Source organism: Dermacentor variabilis, chromosome 3 (assembly GCF_050947875.1).
Source record: "Dermacentor variabilis isolate Ectoservices chromosome 3, ASM5094787v1, whole genome shotgun sequence".
Lineage (NCBI taxonomy): Eukaryota > Metazoa > Arthropoda > Arachnida > Ixodida > Ixodidae > Dermacentor > Dermacentor variabilis.
The window spans coordinates 204464445-204486338 of record NC_134570.1 but is presented as its reverse complement, the minus strand read 5'-3'; the positions used below and the strand labels follow the sequence as shown (position 1 = coordinate 204486338).

The window sequence follows — 21894 nt, the reverse complement described above, 5'->3', positions numbered from 1 at the left end:
TGACTAACTACGGTTACATCTGCCATGTAGCTAGCAGTAACCATGGTCAGCTGTAACTAGACAGCTTGACCACGGTTAAGGCTGTCTGTGTAACAGGGATATTACAGCACACACAAAGACGAGACAAGAAAAAAGTGGCACACTGACATTTTTTCCTTTTGCGTTGTCCTCATTTGCACTGTACGTAGGTCATGCCCAAGCAACAACCCAAACAAAATATTACCGTTAAAAGGAAGTTTGGCTTCCTCTCAAATTTGTTTTAACGAAGTTTTACAGTGCCTTACACCAAAATGCCAATTTGAAGCCCAAGGCCATGGTTGCAACGTACAATGTACATTCACAGTATAGTCATAATGGTACGCATAGCATTTATTTCTATTATCAAAACTTAGAGCACAGCAAAAGACTATAAACAAAGTAAGGGACACACAACACGAGCACTTGTGTTGTGCTTCCCTTTCTTTGTCTATATTTTTTTGTGGCAATCGAAGTTTCGATACTGTAATGCAATAACAACTAGCCCCACCTATCCACCCATTGCCATTTAATTCCAGTTGTCAGAGGCATGTTAGATTCACACAAGTCGTGCACCCCCTGTATCGGTAAAGCCCTGCCTGCCCATTGCTCACGCAGAACAGTGATGTCTGTACCTGCACAGCATGCACAGCTAGATTCTCACCCGATTTCGTCCTCCAGAGATCATTCTCCAGACCAGCAAGCAGTGAAGGTAGAGTCAACTTGACACCATGTGCTGTCAGTTTGCTCATCACTGCTTTTGCAGTGTTATCCGTGGCCTGAGAAAGATGGGAAAAAAAAAAGGGTACTTCACAAGCACACCCTGCAAAATGGCTCCCACTAGAACGAGTGCTACAGCCCTGTGATTCAGCATACTTCCAAGAACCCAAACAAAACTGTGCTCCTTCTTACGTGCACCAATAACTTTTTCTTGGCCGAGTTGGTGTTTGCTGAACAACATGATACTGTAGAGTCTGTCTGTCACTTCGAATCTTTCTTTTGCGGTATTTTGTGCTACAATACCATGTTGCTCGCGTGCACCACTACATTTTCCATTCCGAATGTAATTATTCATTACCTTTACTGTATGACTTAAAGGGACGCTAAGGAAAAATACCAAGTCAACGTGGACTGTTTAAATACTGTTCCAGAAACATCGCAACGCTTGTTTCGTGCCAAGAAAAAGACTTAGTTTATGACAAAATTGTATCTAAAGGGTCCGAACGCCTTTTTCGAAATTCAAATCTCCCGCCACCCAACCGGGGAAGTGGTGACGTTGCATACGTCACCAATCCCTTTGCTGCTGTTGGTGAGTAAAACTGTGCCCAACAGACGGTGGCACTGGGACAGGTGGATTCGCTGCTGCAACAGCTTTTTGGTAAAGTGGCGTAGACCGTTCGGGCATCCCGCGACATCACATGGAAGTTGAATTCTCAGTTATTAGCAGTTTGTGTGAGTTTCATGAGCCACCAAAACCAGTGCAGCACTGCACGATCAGGAAAGTACTGAAACGTGAAAGCATGGGCAGCGCAAAGCCGAGCAAAAATGAACCCTTTCGACCGCCTGCGTCGTTGTCAACGGCAATTTCACTGAGATATTTTTTCCAAACATGAAATGAAACTGCACAAAAAGCATTTTATTTCATCTTATAATACAATACGAGCTTGTTTTTGCAACAATTAGTTGAGTACTAGTGACAAAATTTAACTGAGGAGTGCTTTCGTCATCGGGCAAGTGCTTGAATATTCCAGGAGAGTCTCTAATCATGTCCTGCATTTACCTCGATTTCTCGATTATTAAGCTCTGCTCGCGATAATATTGACGCCTTAGAGATTCTCGAGCACTAATGTATCACTTTAGCTTGACTTAGTATTTGCCTTTAGTTTCCCTTTAAGTGCTACAGTTGAACCTCACAATAACAAAATGGGCGGCGAATGTGAAAAAATTAGCTTTTGAGAAAATTTCTTTGTTGCGAAATGATACAGCACAGATAGGTAGGTAATGTGTTGCAGAACAAAATTTTACTGTCAAAATCCCAATAACCTACTTTGGATAGCTCTGCTCAAGGATATAGAACCGTACTGCCAACAGTACAAAGTGCGTCACATGCGTTGATCGGTAGTGGTAGCACTGCCGTAGAGAAGCAATCTAGATCAATCGCTTTCAGAGATACGATCACTTTTATGGGATTTTGCATTATACAGCGCTGAACGTAGAGCAACAGCGCTCTACGCATGCAGCAGCATTTCTCCAGCGCACACTGTCGCCCGTAGGCGCAGACGTGTCCGGTGCCAAGCACGAAAGTGATCGTATCTCGTATAGCTGAAGGCAATCGATCGAGTTTACGGCCCCTTCGCGCAAGTCCACGTCTGGCACCGAGTCTGCACATGATGCCTGTCCTGTGGCGTTAAAACCAGCAAGGAATGCGCATTCCCGGACAATTGTTTAATCATGGCTTGATGCGTAGCACTTCATGCTGCGACCATCATCTCATGCGCCATATACAATTCCACGTTGGTGGCACATGGATTTGTTTGTTTTTGCTCCATTTTTCTCACCGAGGCAACATTACACGCTGCACTAGGTGTGCAAAAACAGTCATCACATGTCCGTAACAACATGCGTGCCACTTCGAACGGGCGATCAACAAGATGGCAGCTATGACACGTTTGCAGCGCACGTCATTGCTTCCAGCACCTGGCTGTTTTTGTAAGCAAAAATTGTGGCGCCCACGCAAGTGTAATGCAGTGCTCTTTTACCTAACTTTAGTGCAAAGCAATCACATTTTGGCACACTTTGCAACCTGCTAGCTTAGTGTAAGTAGGTAATACAGTGAAGTACACTTATAACGATACCCCTTATGATGGTATATCGGTTGTAACGATCAACTGACTTCAGCATATCAATTTATGCATTAGGGCAATGAGAAAAAAACCCATATATAATGATACGTTATTCACCGTATATCGGATATAACGATCGAAATTCTGCCTTTTGGCTGGCGTTTTCCATGCAGAAAAATTGTGAAATTTCTTTTGCTAAGTTCCCCTTAACCGAGAAGGGGCGAAAAGTTTGCCTACGCGAGTTCGTATCTGCCGCCATTACCGTGCGTGCATACCGCCAGTGTGCCGATTCAGAGCATTGCAAGTTGGCGCGGCGTGCCACAAGATGGCACCAGCTGCTTCACGTACGTGTCGCCGGCTTGTGTACAGAGAGATAGAGAGAGAGAGAGAGAAAAAGCGAGAAGCAACTCGCACCTATGCTCTCTTTCTACAATCTCCCTCTCTTCCTCAGGAAGAGCGGAAACAGTGGCTGGTGCACCGACAAAGCAGCAAATTTCGCAAGACTCGAGCAGTCGATCACTCTGAAAACCCAGAGCGCCACGATCATGAAGGGAAGGCTAGAAGCAGTGACAGTGCCAATGAATGGAAACGGCAGGCTTTGTGCGCTAGGGCGAAACCCCCCCGTGTGAAAACAACACGGTGGCAGCCGCTGACATTGCCGAACTCTGGGAGCACGACACTACTGGCGATAAAATAGGTGGTGCTTCGATGGAGAAGTTTCTGAGTGCAGATAGCACTGCCTCATTCTGCAAAGAATCTCTGATGGGGCGATCGCTGTTACAACAGATGGCGGCGTTGTGTGACGAAGGTAATGAGGTTGACAGTGGCCCATCTTTGAAACCAACCCCAATGTTCACGCAAAGTGCACTGTCGCCGATAAGAGTCTCGCTGATTTCATGCACGCTAAATTGCAGCCGCCACTGTTCGTGCAGCCGCTGGATGCGTTGTACACTGCGGTTGTGAACCTGAAACTTCCATCAAAACAAGTGTAGATTTCTGATTATTTCAGCGTGCCTAACGCTTGACGCGCTGTTTAGAGATATAAATAAACATAATTTTCACAGCCTTTTTTCTACGTCAATTCTTTATCATAAGTGGCAAATCTGGTTTCAGAGCTACAAAGGTATGTTTGGCAGCTTTTTTCTTTTTTTTTTCTTTTTACAGCAGTCCAGATATAGCGATGATCGGTTATAATGGTTGGATTTTTCTTTCTTCTTGATATCTTTATAAGTGGAGTGCACTGTATGTGAGGTTACGCTTGGGCAAATTTCATTGATGCGGAATTGTAATACAGTGACATTTCACTGTCGAGAGGTACAAAATGCATTGAATCTTATGGGCATTCGACAAGGATACGAAAATAATTTATTGCTACAATTTTGTTGTCGCAGGATTTCGTTATCGCGGGTTTCGACAGTATTTCAGGAAGCCCCCTTTCTGGACATTTATTCTTGCCGTTGAACTAATTAACAAACGTCTGTTTTACTGCGATAACTATTATAGTACGCACAAGGTCACTGTCAGTGTCCCCTTGTTATAAAAGACACATGCGCGATCCACACATGGAAGATTAAAGGGCCACCAGAGATGCACAGTGTAAGAGCAAAGAAGCCAAGTGGACGCACTGTTACTCCCCACTCAAGTGGCTCTGCTGGAGCCAAGGTAGCATCCTGACTTCTGCTGCTGGCACGAGTGCTGTACACCCACATTATACTCACGGACAACTTTCGGTGGTTATGAAGGGAAATCTACAGGTGCGTGGCTGCTGCACATGTGTTACCACGCCAAGTAGTCCGGCAGCATTGACGGTGCTTTTGGTGGCTCGAAACAGACGCTGAATCGATGTAGCTTCCATGTGCGACGCAAAAGGAAAAAGCCGCAAAGCAACTAAACTTTTACACTCAGTGGTGTATTCTGTTTCATTTAACTGCTGCTAGTAAGGTGCCTATGTTTTGTCTTCCCCAGTTTAACCTAACATGGATTAAAACATGGAACTCTTTTCAGAAGAGCTTGCACTTGTGCGTGCTTTGCCTCTGTAGCTTTCTCTTCATAGCCACAGAAAGTTGTCAGCGAGTATAGTGTTCCTGCTCAGCAGTTGAGTGCATAGATTACACAACGGTCTGAGCAAAATGGACAGTAAACATCGAACTAAATTTATGTAATTCGTTCTTTTGGACACTTGACAAATGCTGATGGTTTTCCTTTGGTCTGATCTTGTGCACCATTGAGGTGTGACATCTACAACACTGCTAACACGCTGCTCATTACGGCAGTGTTAACGGATGCCTTCAGTGCAATGCTAAGCCTTGTTATCGCTTTCAATGCTTTGCGGGTGAAGTTTTATTCCCTATGCTACTGTTACAGTTTCGTTTTATATGGCTGTCTGTTCCGTGGTGTCACTTGTGCCACCCTGTAAAAATGAAAAAATAAAGAACATGGGATCAGTTTTCAAGCACGATCCAGAGTCTGCGGTCGTGCTGTAGTTCATGTCGTTGGTTCCTGTTCTGTGGGCGTAACCGTTGACAATGACTGCAGAATCGGTCCGCCTCTCGGAATTGCTAGGCTACACTCGTAACAATTGGCATCGTGGGAAAAGGCATTCGCGTTTCTCATTCAGGTTTCTTCAAGTGAATCGTCCCTCAAGTGCATTGCGCCTCCGCCCACTTATACACTTGCGAGTTCCACTCACTTATACAGTACGCTTGTGAGTTCATCATTCATCTAGTGAATTCGATGCAACAGAACTTCGTCATGCCAATGTTCGGCAACCTCGAAGAATTCAACGGAGGAGAGGGAGATGCGTGGCCCTGCTACGCTGAATGCCTTGAAGCTTTCTTCATCGCCGATGACATTGCAGCAGCAAAAAATAAAGTCAGTCTTCTTTAGTTGCTGTGGGCAGAACAGGTATGCATGCTCTCTTGTGGGATCTTGTTAATAAGCTCGCCCATCCACAAGACACGACTTCACAGGAAATCCTTTTCATTCTCGGTGACCATAACTGCCCCAAGCCATCTGCTGTTGTTCAGCATTTTTGGTTCAACACGCACATTTGTGCGAAGGGCAAATCCATCAGTAACTTCGTGGCGTCACTCAAAAGTCTCCTAGAATATTGCATCTTCGGAACTGAGCTCGGCAATATGCTGAAGGACCGTATCGTGTGCAGCATCAACGACACAGCCGTGGAGACGTGGTTGCTTGAGAAAGCAGACTTTATGTATGAAGACACTCTGAAAACTGCACTTGGCATAGAAACTGCGAAAAAAGATGCCGGCGAGATAGCCAGTTCCAGCAGAAGTTTGCTTCCTATGCATAAGCTTGTGGCATCAAAAGGGCATGTCTCATGCTACCACTGCGGGGAGGAACACTTTGTGACCAAGTGCAAGAACATCAGCACTACATGCAACTACTGCTGGAAGCAGGGACACAGTGCATGAGTGTGCGCAGAAGGGAAAGTCCACAAAACTACACGATTTGCACCTATAGCTCGCAGAACTTCCAAGTGGAATGCACCAAGTCAACACTGTTTACAGCAATGTACCTTCACATATGTTTGACATGTGGCCAGTTGACGCCGTTGTGCCTTTGCTACCCTTCACTGTGACTGTCAGCATCTGCGGCAAGCCACTCCATATGAAGTAGGACATTGGTGCGAGCGTTTGTCATTGCAAAAAAATGTTTTAAGAGGCTACTACCGTTGGTGACTGTCATACCATCGGGCAAGCTCACACAAGTTCAAGGCAAAGCAGATGTCGCAGTTCACAGTTCGCAGTTGCAAGTCAGCGCTCGTCCATGTCGTTTCTCCCTGCTTGTCCCCGTGAACGCCGCGCTGTTCTGTTTCAAATATGTCGCAGTCCAGTTCCGCGACAGAAAAGCTGTCCTAGGTTTGTTCCTGACTGGGGAAGCTTCACCAACACTGCTAGGCCGTAACTGGATTCGAGAACTGGGAATTGACATTGCTTCCTGGGAAGCAGATGTTCATGCCGTGTCTGATGTTAAAGACATTATTAAAGCATTTTGTCAGGTACTTAAACAGAGCCTTGGAAAGTTAAAGAGCCCAAAAGCCACAATTCATATTCTGCCAGATGTGGTACCCGAGTTTTTCAAGTCACGCCCCGTGCCCCTTGCCCTAAGGATGGGTGTCTCAAGAGTTTCAGAACCTACAGAGGGAGGGCACTAGGAAGTATCTTACTATTTCCACATATATGGGGCTATTTAAGTACATACGTGTCTTCATTTCTTCGTTTTATCGGCATCATTCCTGTTCCAAAGAGAAATGGAGAACCTTCTTCGAGGACTGCTGCATGTTGCAGGATATTTTGTTGACATTCTTGTCACTGGCCTGAATGATTCAGAGCACCGTGGCAACCTCAGTGCTGTTTTCTCTGTACTTCGTGATGTTGGATTCAAGTCGAAATTTGACAAATGTCACATTTTTGTGGCACAGTTGGAGTACCTAGGGCGCATCATAAGCAAAGAAGGGCTACTCCAAGTTTGAGAATGGTATCTGCAATCCTTCACGCATCTGCACCCCATGAGTTCAAGAAACTCCAAAGCTTTCTGGGGCTTGTGAATTTCTCCAGGCGTATTCTTCCAAACATTTCTGGACGCCTGTGACCTCTGCATTCGCTTCTCATGAACGAGAAAAAATGGGTGTGGGGAAAACAGCAAGAAGATGTATTCACTACAGTGAAGCAGTTCATAACATCAGCTCCAGTCCTAGTACATTTTGATCCAGAGAAACTACCACGTCTCAGTTCTGCTGCATCTCCGTATGGGATCAGTGCAGTCGTGACACATTGAGAAGCTAATGGTCGAGAACTGCCCATTGCCTTCGACTCCAGAAGAGGCATTAGCCTTCATATTTGGCGTTGAAAAGTTCTGCCAGTACCTGTGGGGCATTCCTTTTACTGCTTACAAGGATCACAAACCACTTCAGATGGGCACAAACATTTGCTTACAAGTACAAGCTCATACACAAGCCTAGTCTGGACTTGGGTCATACTGATGCCCTCAGTAGGTTACCGCTACCTACTGCGTTGATCTGCAGGCACCTGCTGAAATTTTCATGCTTGAACAACCAGACTTGGGATTCTTGTCACCAGCTGTTGCAGCACAGGCTACAAGAAACGATCCCCTCCTGAGTCACGTAGCTCTTGCGCTCCTGCGAGGAAAAGGGCTTCTAGCCGGACCGGAGGGCAATGCATTCACAGCAAGGAGCAGTGAAGTCTCCATGAAGGCTGCTTGCTGTGGGGTTCCAGGGTTGTTATTTCAAAATCTCTGCAAGGCAAAACCCTGACTCTTCTTTATGTTGGGCATCTTGGCACTTAGAAAAGCAAGTCGATTGCCAGAAGCCACGCCTGGTGGCCAGGAATTAATGGTGACATTGTTAAGAGCATAAAGAATTGTGCTACATGCCAAGCATACGAGCAGACACCTCAATGCATTCGGCACATACACTAGCCATTTCCACAGAGGCCTTGGTGAAGGCTTTACATTGACTTTGGGGGCCCGTTCTTCAGACATACATTTCTTGTCATTGTTGATGCGTATTCAAAAATGGGTTGAAGTCTGTCCGGTGGCATCAATGTCAGCGGATGCTGTCATCACAGCATTGTGGATAGCATTTGCGCAGCGTGGACTGCCGGAGCTCATTGTGTCCAATAAGGGACCAGCCTTTGCAAGTGAGCAATACTTGGAATTCCTGACACAAAATTGGATATGTCGCATGCTTGTGCCACCCTACCATCCAGCTTCAAATGGTGTGGCAGAGCGTGTCATACAGACTGTCAAGAACAACATGCTGCTGAGACAGCTTAAGCAGAAGCTGCATGCCGACCAAGGGTGCCGTTCTTTTCCACTGCCAAATGTGGGAGACAACGTACTTGCAAAGAACTTCGGTCAAAGCCCACTGTGGGTACTCGCATGTGTCATGAGAACCACAGGTCAGTCAGCAACTACAGTCTGTCTCAGTGATGGCACTGTCTGGCATAGGCACCATGACCACCTACGTTCTCAACGCGAAGAAGTCTCCGCGCCAACTGCTGGAGCATTGGAGCCTGAACCTCCTGCTATACCAGGCGTCGATAACCGCCCAACAACTATGTACGACACTCATCGGGCTGTTTCTGCAAACTTGGAGCCAGCCGTGAATGTGATTGGTGACAAAGAAGAGACTGCTGCAAACTGTCCCAACTCAGTATGGAGCACACCGCGGTTGCGAAGAAGCATGCGAAGCCGCAAGCCAGTACAGCGCTATTCCCCATAATGCTTTTTTTGAGTAATATAAGGGGGGCGGGGACTGTTACAGTTTTGTTTTAGATGGCCGACCATTGCGTGGCGCCACTTCCGCCACCGTGTAAAGGTGGAGAAAATAAACACGGGATCAGTTTTCAAGCCTGATCTTGAATGTACAGTCGTGCTGTAGTTCATGTCATTGGTGCCCGTTCCTTGAGCATAACCATTGACGGCGACCGCTGAGTCAGTCTGCCTCTCAGAACTGATTTGCTACACTCGTAATAGCTACACAGCAATATATTTGCACACTGTCTGCTATACTTATGCTTTCTTTAGCCGCAAGTGACTTGCTTTCTCGGCAGTCACAAGCGGCAGCTGAAGGCTTTGGATACTAACCACTCTGGAAATGTGGGGATGCTCGGCTTTATTGCATACCCTCTTGTTCAATCTTTTCTGTGCGTCCCTTAGTACTAACTTCCCTGCCTAACATTTACGTCAGTGTGGGAGCTGTGCCTGTCATAGCAGTTATGGCTATATGGCACCAGCACAACACTGCCAGCACCACATGTTGCCATGGGTGGTATGGTGGTATGCCTTTTTAGTTTCAGGCTGTTGGCACGTGCAGACTGAGAGTTTGTCCTATGGCAAAAACAGCACGGTCTTTTACAGTGGCTCCCCCGTTTGAATACAGGCTATATGTCACGAAACTTGAACAGAACAGACAGAAAATTGTATTTGGTAGTTATTCTACAACTGCAACATATGTGAACAATTTTCTGCACATAGTTTCATGACATATGTTAGTGCGTATCTGCGCAAGCAACCTAACTGCAACATAAGCTGGTGCATCAAGGTGCAGCAGGAAAGCCAAGCTGCAGGTAAATGACATAAGTGGCATAGCTGGTGTCATCCCTAGCCCACATTCCAACAGCGTATTGCACTGCACACAACAAAGCAGATTCGCGTAAACATGGAGAAGAGAGGAGCTCACCTCGCGGACATACTGGTTGCTGTCGCCAAAGCAGAGCAATAGATGCGGCAGCACGTGCACTACGTACGGCTCAAAGAGGCGCCCTAGCACCGAGCAGAGCATCTCGAAGGCCAGCAGGGCACCTTCCTTGCGCCGGGCGTTCTTCTTGTCCTAAAGACAGAAAAGAAGGACAGAGACAACCATTAGAACGGCTTCTAGAAACAGCGTCTTGAAATGGTGAACAATGAGCGCAGTCGTCCCACGCAAGCAAGGGGGGGGGGGCAGGGAAGCAAGCAGGTAATGCGATGAAGTACGAGTGAGGGGAGAGGGGAAAGGAGAGGAAGTGAGGGACAGTTTGGCGGGCGTCTTCTTTTCTAATGCCGCCGCGGCTGCAATCAAAACTTCCTACCGAAATGCTATGCCCGAAGAAGGTGCTGAACCAAGCCCAAATTAAGGAATGCAAATGCAAGCTTGTCGAAGTCTCAAAAATGACAATGTGTGTCTCAGGACGCTCAGGCCTCACCAGCTCAGTCGAATCCAACTATATCGATCTCACAAAAAAATACTAGTTTGGCACAGGGCATAATTCGATGTATACATTATAAAGAATTGAACAACATAGAAGAAAATACCATCTGTAACAGCACTTTATTGATAAAATGGACCTGCTTTAGGTTTGCCGTGGCACAAAATAGTCCGAAATATTCTGCTTCAATATCTTCATTGCCTGGAAGAGCATGCATTTTGCCACTTTGCCCAAAGACTGAGAGCGGCTGACGCCGCAGCCTTCCATGGTCGCACAGAAGCGCTTATACAGGATGACCACATGCATCATGTTGCAGCAGGCGGGCACAGTATCCGAGTTGTGCTTACTGTTTCCTTCACTCGTGTGCCAATAAATGACAACGGCGATGGAGTCCTCAATCTCAAGCTCTCCTGTGATCGCAGCATCTTCGTCCACAGACACAAACTTGCTGACAATTGACCCGTCAGCAGCTTCTGGAAATGCTGACACTTGCTCCAAACTTCACCAAAACTGGTGATGGCTTCGTTGTGTTCGTCGGAAAGCTTTTCACTGTCGTCAATGGGAATGCAGAAACCATCCTGATGGAAGCAGTTATGGATTGTTTCCTTCTTAAAGGGCCCCTCACCAGGTCTGGCCATTTTGAGCTGATAAGCAGAGCCTACAGTATGCAATAACAATAGACTTTGCAAAGAATTACATCGCTACACGCCACGAAAGGATCTAAAATTTCAAACCGAACGCCACTTTCCTTTCTCCTCGGGGCCGCCGCGCTCCAAGCTGGAGCATGACGTACATGTGCTAGTGCACCTACGTACACGTGTATGTACCGTGATGTCACCCGGAGTGACACGTGACCTCGAGAATCATTTAAGGCAACATCTCTTACTTCTGTATTCTGTTGCTTGAATAGATGAATTAAAGTTTAGAGAAATAATAAATATACAAACCGAATGTCTCCATGTTTTTGTTTTACTTCGCACTGCAGCAAGAGAGATATACTTCCGTTTAGCCTGCTTGTTCCGACGTCCTGCAGTTACCGTACAGTACGGAATATAGGTTGAGGTTTTTTCAAAAAAATATATTACTAAAAAGTCACCCCTCGACTTATATACCGGCCCTTGGCACAACATGAATAGTCGTCTGGCAACACGTAGGAGCACAGACCTTTCGGCATCCGCATCATTATCGCCTCCTTGGTGACTGACGCGGCCTACGCAGTTGGACCGACGCCATCTTCCCTTCTTATGCAGCGATCGTTCCTGGCGTGGCTAATTTCCCGACAACCCGCAAAATGAGTACAAGTACTACACGTCAGTTCACCGCGGCGTTTAAGAAGAAAGTCATCGAATATGCTGAAATGCATGGAAACATGTCTGCCCAGCGGCAATTTGGTGTGTCGGAAAAAAGCGTCCGGTACTGGCGAATGCAGAAAGTCAAGCTGTCTGCCTGCAACGCGCGGAAGACGTCCTTTCGCGGGTGCCGCGCGGTGCACCCGGAGCTCGAGGACAAGGTGGCGGATTTCGTCCCTGGGCATTGAGCCAGATCTTTGCCAGTGACAGCGGAACTCATCCGCATCAAAGCTATTGAGATTGCCCGAGAATCCGGACTGCCTAAGGAACAATTCAAGGGCTCCATTTATTGGGTTCGTTGCTTCATGCGACACAAGGGATTTCCACTTCGACGGCGCACATCAATCTGCCAGAAGCTGCCAGAGGCATACGAGGACAAGCTGGTCGAATTCCAGCGCTATGTTATCCACCTCCGGCAGCAGCATGGCTACATGTTGGGACAGATCGGCAACGCTGATGAAATGCCGGGGTGGTTCGACATGCCGTCGCCCACCACAGTGTGCGAACGCGGCGCAAAAGAAGTCAAGCTTCCTTCTACGAGGAACGAGCATTCTCGCTTCACGGTGATGCTTGCGTGTACTGCAAACGGCAGAAAGCTGCCCCTATACATAATATTCAAGAGCAAGACGCTGCCGAAAGAGGCTTTCCCGTGGGAAGTTGTCGTTCGCGTGAATGAAAAGGGCTATATGGATGAGGCCCTCATGCTCAATTGGATTAAGACCGACTGGAATCGATGACCCGGCGCACTCCTGCGGTGTCCGAGCATGCTCGTCTTGGGTGCCTTTCGCGGGCACTTGACCGCAGGTGTGAAGCCGGCACTCCGCGACGGGAGGACGGAATTCGCCGTCATTCCGGGAGGCATGACTTCAACACTTAAGCCACTGGACGTCGTGCTCAACAAGCCCTTTAAAGACAGTGTCCGTGAACAATATAATCAGTGGATGGCCGGCGACAACCCGACGACCCCAACCGGCCGGCTGCGCAGGCTGCCTCTCGCCACTGTGGCCGCATGGGTGTCGCAGGCTTGGCGCTCGCTGCCCGACAATATGGTGGTGCAGGCATTCAAGAAGTGTTGCATTAGCAACTATTTGGACGGCGTCGAGGATGACATGTTATGGGACGCAGCCAGCGAAAAGCAGTTGTCTTCACACGAGAGTTCAGACAGCTCAGATGAATGAGCAGGTGATGACTCTGGCGGCACCACTAAATAAAACAAAGTTTTGTGCCTTATAATTTTTATGTTGACTTCTTTGCTTCAATGTAAGGGGTCGACTTATATTCTGCCTCGACCTATATTCCGCATTATACGGTACGCACGCAGACACCGAAACTATGTCATTTTTTACCGTGTTCAAGTGCAGGATCATGCTCTGTGATACACTTGTGTTGCTTCAGTATTCATGTAGCACTGACTTATACCGCTAGTCAGGAGTCCTTGTGCACAGTGCGCAAAATCGTGCATTGCACAAAACGAGACAATCACAACAGCTGGCGCACGATGCCGTCAGCAGAAATGCACCGCTCCACAAGGCGAGGAGAAAAAGGGGGAAAAAAAAAAAGGGAAGCCGGGGCTCGTGACGTATGCGTCACGCAATCCTCGAGCTTTGGTATGAGAGAATGCAGGGAAGGAATTTCGCTTGTGGAGGCTACACGGGGTAAGTGGAGATAGTAGCTCTTTTGGCAGTGGCACTTGCCTCCTGAAATCATGGGTTCGGGGCATTGAAATATTTCTATCTCGGTTATTACTGAGACGATTTGAAAAATATTTGCGGCAGAATATTCCCCGGAGGAGACGTACCAACTTTCAGCATATAACTAAAATTTGCTATGGGGCCTGGTGAGGGGCTTTCTAAGGGGGTGGTCCCACTCCAGCTGAATGCGCTCCGCATTTTAGTCATTGTTTGCAGATGCACTGCGCTTTCTGTGCTCATTCGAGAGATGTAAATTATATTGCATTAGAAAGCTTACTTTCCGTGCTTTCCAATGATGTCTAGAATTATCATCTAGCCTGAAGCATTACCTAACGGCACTCAAAACAGTGTGAGCAAAAAATGGTATTTTTGCTGTACTAACCTCCGTTGTACTGTGTTTCTGGCAAATCTGTTCAACATAACAAAATGAAGTTTCCGATGCATTTAAATGATAGGTTATACAAGGTTTCTATGAAGAGATATTGCGTGTAAGGCAATTAGAAGTTTACATGGGCCCTAATAAAAATGGGCAAAACAAAATTTTATGAGTGAATTTATTTTTCCCTTTTCAACACAGAACAAAATTTAGTGGTTTTCTAGGTTACAGTGCACTTATCATTTATTCGAAGTTGTTTTGTGTTCTGATGAACAGTTCATGAGTTATTACTTCAAAGTGGCAATTTATAGCTATTCTCGGTCACACAATACCGAAGAAGAGGCAAAACTATTCAAGCTGAAACTTGTGGAGTTTTCACTCCCGTACTCTTGGGACAAAAGGAACGACATTACAGTAGAGCGAACAATCACAAGGGCATTTGTTGCACCTTTCATAGATCAATGCCTGCTAGCCGAGTTGCTATCCACAAAACATGCCGATGGGCGCGCGACAAATCTAGAAGTCCGACTCACCGCGACCGGATAGCAAGCGAATATGTTCGCCCCATGCTGGATCCCAACGCCTGGTCATTTGCGTGTACGGTCACGCAAACGGTGGCGCGTTCCAAGGCGGCCACGCGAGACGGTCTCGCAGAAGCATGGATCGGCGCACGTGCGGCACAGCACATCCGTACTGCTTGCTGTCCCGAACCCAAGCCTTGTTTTTCGGCGCCCGAGTAACCCTGCCTGTCGGCGGCGTTAGCAGCGCAACACTCGCGCCATCTCTCGTACTGCGCCTCAACCACTCCGACCGCCGCGGGCGCCAGGCCACGCGAGCCGTGCGGGAAAACAACATATCAGGGGATGCGTGAGAGTCTCGCATCCCCACAAACTCTGCAATTTTCAATTATTAAGGAGCAAACCTTTCTCCGCAATGCTATGAAGAGAAAATTGTTTTTTGTTGATTAAGAAATCTACAAGGGAGCAGTGAATTTAACAAATTTGTCTGCTAGCGAGGCCTGTGCAAACTGACATTGTTTTTCACGTACACACTAATTCACAAGCGCTGCACATCAGTAAAGCTCATACAATGTCTTGTAAATACTAACACTCTCCAGTTTTACTAAACAGTGCTTGGAACAAAAGATTTCCAATAAATACTAAATCTCAGGCTCTCTTTTGCTGGTGGTACCACCTGTGCAAAAAAATATCAAGCTCTTTCACGTCAGTTCCAACATTTGTCAAATGTGGCAACACTAAACTTTCCGAAGCGGGCAAAATACAGATGGATTCTTTCTTCAGATTTGACTGTTTGGCTCAGTCTAGTTGCTGCGCCTACCCCACTTTCCTTCGAGCACACGCATGTGCAACCAGGCCTTCAACGTGGTCCTAAGGCAGCTCACTCAATTGCGGCTGTTGGGAAAAGAAGAAAGAAGGAAAGATACAAAGATACGACGCATCATGACTGCACGCCAGCTAGCCAACCGGTTCGGCTACTGTGCCCAGGAGAATTGCAGATAAAGAAAGGTACCAGAAAATTCATGGGTGCTTTATTTTGTTCACAACTGACTGTGGAAGCATTCTTGAAGCGAACACAGAACTTGCCCTCGCCTCCTCCTAGTTTCCAGGCTCGTATGACAATATCCGGAAACTTGTTTTCCCCACGCGGTGAGGTGCGATGTGTTTGGTAGAGTATTGTGTTTGCCTTATTCCATGCAACACCAGTTGAACGATAGGATTAACAGCAAACAATGAGCGAGCCTTTATTTCCCCAACTTCAGCGAAAAGTGCAGATGGCTGCGTGACCTGTAGCATTCCAAACCGCGTGCAACAAACTGAATGTCACGTGTTCTGACGCCCAGTGAAGTTTTGAAACACTTGATTTCCAGTAGATGGTCTTCTTGTAGAAAAATATATCACATTTACCCGCATAATCATCGCTATTGCATAATGCTCGAAGCTCCACATTGCCCGCTTTCTCTATTGAGTAATCATCGTACCCTCGAAAATTACTGAAGTGATTGCCATCTGCTTGCTGCAAAGCAGAGGTTTCCGTCTTTTTTTTTTTCTTTTTAGAAGCCCTTTTGCCATTGCGTGCGCAACAGCGCACATGTGCTCGAAAGTCTTCGAATTCAGATGGAACAAAAAGGTGAAAAAAGCATGGACTTTTGGCAAATAATCTATTTATGCAGTTCCTGCTTGTGTAGTGTGTGATCTTATTTCAAAGGCCAGTGTGAGGACTTGCCATTGGACACCTGTGTCATAGGGAGGTAGAGAAGCTGTACTTTGCCAAAGCAACGAAAACGGCTGTCGGCGTAACTTGGAAAACATCTGAGGGCTGCGCGCAAGGCTATGCGCGAGTGCTTGCGATGGCCATTGTGATCATAATGCTTGAGCAATGAGTGCTAGCAGCGGTGAGCGTGTGTGCATTTCCTTAAGTGAACGTTTTGTGCCACTCATTGTTTTACCATTTTGCTGTAGTGCGGCTCTGAAACTCTAATGACAAGACCTCAAATACTGTGCGCACAGGCTCTCTAGCTGGTGCACCCGCGACAGCACTGCACGTGCGCTGGAAGTGAGCGTGATATCGATCCCAATAAAACAGCCTAGCCACGCGTACTATGCTATCTATTTTGTATGGGGTGCACGAACAGTAACTTTTGACACCAATAAAAAGCTGCCAATGACAAATTGAATCTAATAATGATTATTCGATTTGACAACCGAATCGAATAGGCTGTTATTACATATGCCATTCAGATTTCGCACACCCGTATCAGTATTTTATTTTTGGAAAACATCCTCCCAGTACACCTGCAACCTTAGAATTTACAGCTGCTGTCCGTGATAGAGTTCTACAACTGCAATAAATTTGGGTAAACAACCAAATAAGTGAACATCACCAATTGACAGATGACAAAAATTGAAAGAAGCCCATATAATAAGCATATCTTTATGCACGCATATGCATATTCATCATGCCATTCACACTTATCAGTTCAATCATAATGCCATCTTTTACTACTGTTTTTAACTGGAGAGAATACAGCCACACACGCAGTATTCTTTGGGTTGCATTCCTTCGTTCATGTGTTTTTTTGTCGAATTCTTCATGAATCTGACAAGTACCGTATTTATGCACATAATGATCACACTTTTTTGTAAAAAGAATGGACGCAAATTCAGGGGCGCGACCATTACGCGGGTTAAATTTTCCGGAAAAAAAAAATCATTTTTTTTTTCATCCCACATTTGCTGCGGGATGACAACAGGTCAACAAACAGGCGGCTGCTGCTCTAACAGTGCGGGACACCAAAACATAAATGGCGACCAGCGGAGCAAGCCGAATGCGGTTTATTTTTTCTTCTCGTGAGTACATTACCTGCATTGAAAAAGTTTCTGGCGTATCAGTAATGAATAATATTGTTAATATCGGCCAGTTTGCAGCAGCAACGTAGCCATGTCCACTTTGAAGGGACAGAAACGGAGATGGGCGCGCTTAGCTGTCAGCGATATAGAAACACATGGTGGGCATGCTGCAAAAACTGCGGCCATTTGTCTTCACTACTATCCTCAAACGGCACATTTCCGCTAAGGGTGGGTGAATATCTTAGCTGTGTTAGAAGCGTCAGCGTATTAATAGGGTACATTTCTAACGCATCAATGTAGACGTGGCTACTATCGTTGCCGCTCGCGATTTGTTGTGTGCCCATGAGTGCAGACGAGTGGAATCGAAAGGCACCTTTTTTTGATGTTGTTGTTGACCACAACTATCATAAAGCCTACAAATAATAAAGCCAAAGGAAAGTTTGGTTGTATATTTTTTTTTAGTGGAAGTGCAGAAAGTGATGAAAGGAATGAAATGGGGCATCTGTTACGAATCTGTTTGCTGCGTGCAGACTTCTTGGTAATTCCTGAAGAGTCGTTCGCGTAGCATTCGACAGATGGTAAGCGCGATCATCATCAGCTAGACTTGGCACACGAAATATCGCTGCTGCAAGTTCTGGGTGCGATCATTACACGGGAAAGAAAAAAAAAAAAAAAAAGAATTTTGATGACAAAATTCAGGGGTGCGATCACTACGTGAGTGCAATCATTGTGCAAGTAAATACGGTGAGTTTCTAAGACACTGGGAGCGCATGAAACACGGATGATTTCTGTATAATATCATAATTGTTGGATGTACACTTGTGCTAAGTGGTGCACAAGCAGGTCCATCACAAGGGCAATGATATGGAGACTTGTGTGAAAGAACGCAACTGCGATTGCTGCATGTTTACCTGTACTAGATGATATAGACAGTATCCCTCTCAAGTTTCTCGCACAGCCCATCCCACATAAATAGTGAGCTAAAAGCACACACGCACATGGATGAAGGAATCGGAAATAATTCCACACCATTGCTGCATGAGGTAAACATGCACAAGGCAATCCTGGTTTTATCACATGGCTTCATGTCCGGGAGTGCTGCCGTCTGTGCTACGTCCATGAGCTACACAGACTGAAACTCTCAGCTATTTATGACATCTGTATTCTGAAACCCGAGCACTGCAAATACTGATGACAAGCATTGCAACGGCTTTGTCCGCATGCTTCGACATGGCGACGAGTGCCAAAAACCATTCTGCCTGCTCGTGGGGAGAATAGGAAACACAACATCTTTTGAAAGGGAGAGAGGGCAACGTCCCACGCATGCGAGAAGGGAAGCAGGCCATAGCCAGAGAGTAAGGGCGCTTTCCGGCTGCGTCCGCTTACTTCGATCTGTATGTGGATAGCGTCTGCTCACTTTCCTTCAGCTTTTGGTGCATTTTTGGTCATGAGGAATTGTTAGTGTGGGGGAGGAGACATCGCTCGCTGCCGTTACCACACGTGTATCACACAAAGTGAACATTTGAACTATTCCACGGCAGGCGGAGCTATCATCAGTCGGCGTTCCTGGAAGTGGTCACCCTTTCATGTACTAGCTCAGATCAACACTGCTTAGCTTCAGCGATTGCAGGAGCCGGCACTCATGCACCAGGAGATGGCCGATGGCCAAGGAACATTTGTTTGCCACCCAAATCCCAATTAATGTTCAAGCAGTTTACAAACAGTGCTGAAAAAAAAAAAATATGGGAGAGCCCCTTACATAATTGACATCTATTTTGGGGTGCATGAGGCTAATAGTGCTTTAGTTGGCCACACACAAAGCCTTTTCATCGTGCATGTATATAAAAGTCACTTTTTTTTTTGCGCATTGGAAGGTGCGCAAATAGGCCGTAGTAATGGAAATGAGCTTGCTAGGGGGCTTCTGAACATAGGAAAATAGGGATCAGGTCATGCGGCACATGCAGTCAAAACAAAATTGGTTTCAGCGGTGCACACAACTTTAATTTCTATGCATAGTACGTGGTCTAGAATGGCTTACAAAAGCACTGCGACTTCTTCGAGCAGTCATGCCTCGCCATCTCGCTGTTCCATGTGGCCCAACAGTGCTGGTGACAACCTTTCTCGAGGAAGTCACTCCACAAACTGTCTTTTTTTTCTTTTTACTTAGGTGCTCTGTGGTAAATATTTCGTTTTTACTCTATACTAACCTTCACGCCTTCTCTTTTATTGCCACCCTTCCTCCACTGCTGACTGCCATTCAGGTGTCAGCAGACTGCGCTAGACAGTTACTGCAGTAAACCTCTGTGTTTATACGCATAAAGCTATATTTATCATTTTAAGCCTAGAACCTTCCTTTCGTGGGCCTGGAGATGCTTTGTGTGTGCGCTGAAAGGAGGATGGCATTTTATGGCTAGCAGTGATGATGACGTAGAATGAGCTCGGCATGTTCATATTCAATAAATTCTGTTTTCGTTCTGTAAACACTGTCCTGGCTTTTTTTGTTTGGCCTACTCTGGCTTCGGAATTTTGGCAGTCAACTTAGAATCGGGGTTGGCCTAGATTACAGTAAATACGGTAGGTGATCTTACAAACTCACTGAAGTGCCCGAAAAGAAAGAAATATATTATCATTTTCGTAAATTAAGCATCCCTAACATGAGATTGCTGCTTCTCAAAACAAGGTTGCTCAGAGGGAAACAAAAATGTAGCACATCACCTGCTTTCTGCACACTGATGACACACAGTGCTGGCTTAGCGACTAAAGTGATTAACCCTTTGAGGGTCGAATTATTTTGAAAAAAACTTTCCCAGGTGGTCAAATTACTTTATTGCGGATCTTGAATGTACAAAATGTATAAAGTCGGGAATAAATAGTAAAAAATAATTAGGAACAGTATTTTGGTGTTGGCATCACTCAGAACTGCAACATGTTCAGTAGTATTTCCGAGCCTGGTACTCCTTGAAACACGGGTCTACACACCGCCTTATCGCAGTCTGCACACCTAAAATGCGTGTCTGTTCTCTTGGAGCGAGGAGTTGTGTTGCCGCACACATGACAGCTCTGCGTGCGGCTGCCTTGGGCAGAGGTCTGAGGCACCCTCTCGCGCAAGCGTGTTGCCGCAGAGAGCGAGAATACCTCGTGAGCAGTGGTGATAAACAAGCTAAGAGCAGTGCCAATCAAGATAGAAATCAACTTCCGCCGCCCCTGCGAGAGCGTGCCGACAATGAGAAAAGCCACGTTTTACGCGCCTCCGTTGCGATCACGCGGCGGAACGGAAACCGCGAAAGCGCGTTGCCACTGAGAGTGAGAATACCTCGCGAACGGCGCTGATAAACAAGCTAAGAGCAGCGCCAATCAAGATAGAAATCAACTTCCACCGCCCTGCAAGAGAGTGCCGACAAAGAAAAAAATTACGTTTCGCGCGCCTCCGTTGCGATCACGCGGCGAAACCGAAACCGCCAAAGGGGCGTTGCCGCAGTCTGAGCGATGCGCTGAAGCTAGCAATCAGTTTTGTTTATCTCCCCAAGAAGGTAGCACCAATTTCAAACGCATCTTGTAAGTACTAAGAGGTGGCAGCACCTCCCGGTGAGCACGCATCGTCATTATGGCGCGAAATTTCAAACGGAGGGTCGGAACCATACGGCAAAGACCTTGCGGGACAGAAAACCGCCGCCGTACATGTACGGCAAAAACCTTCAAAGGGTTAAAGCTTGAATGAATGGGTTAAATGTGGTCAGAACCTGGACGGCCTCGGTGAGGGTGTTCATGATGTCTAGCTGCTTGAGGGAGAGAATTCCGAGTCCACGCACAAGCCCTGCCAAGCCATAGGCAGCACCCCTTCTCTCGCCATAATGCTCAGAGTTGAGCAACTGTGTCAGCAGCTTCTGAACCAGCACAGGCGCCTCATCCTTGATGGCCGGGATCAGTGGAGGCAAACAGGTGGCCACTGCCTCTTGCACCTGGGCAGCCATGCGACAAGCACAAATTGTTATGTTGCCATCCAACATGTAGTAAAATGCAACTGGCCAAGCTCTCAATTTGCAAGAAACACCACTATAAGGTAGCAAACTGGTTTTTCAAACTTCTCTAACTTTTAGGAATAACACAATGGATAGGGCTTAATCACTAAGAGCTATGGCACTACTACTTAAAGAGAGGACGGTGTTGCAACGGCTACTCATGCACCAGTGCAAAGCCCTCCCACCTGCTGCGAAGGTGTTGCCAAGGTGTCGATGAGGCGGTTGACGATGGGCTTGACCTTCTGGTCATCCTTGTCCAAGTGGCGTGCCAAGGTTCCCATCAGGATCACCACACTTTGCCGCACCTGGTCGTAGCTCTGGTCCCTCGGGGCATCATCCAGGAAGTGCTCAAACAGGGGCAGCAGTATGTTCACCTTGCTCTGCGCAGCGCAGGTGGCCAGCATGAGCTCATCGCACACTCATCAACTTTGCACTGTTTACAGCAGTTACTCGACTTTAAATGGCTTCTCACTAGGTTTGGGCAACGCAAACAGACAAGCAGG

General features: G+C 46.7%; 1 protein-coding gene across 1 annotated transcript in view; it reads right to left on the bottom strand.

The window, feature by feature from the left end:
- The window catches only part of l(3)80Fj (lethal (3) 80Fj), a 413275-nt gene that overhangs the window by 167585 nt on the left and 223796 nt on the right, over positions 1-21894 (bottom strand). The window contains exons 30-33 of the mRNA XM_075686799.1: positions 21577-21771; positions 21113-21331; positions 10084-10233; positions 680-794 (exon numbers count right to left, since the gene is read on the bottom strand). Of these exons, the coding sequence (XP_075542914.1) occupies positions 680-794; positions 10084-10233; positions 21113-21331; positions 21577-21771 (679 nt within the window). The remainder of the gene's footprint in view (positions 1-679; positions 795-10083; positions 10234-21112; positions 21332-21576; positions 21772-21894) is intronic.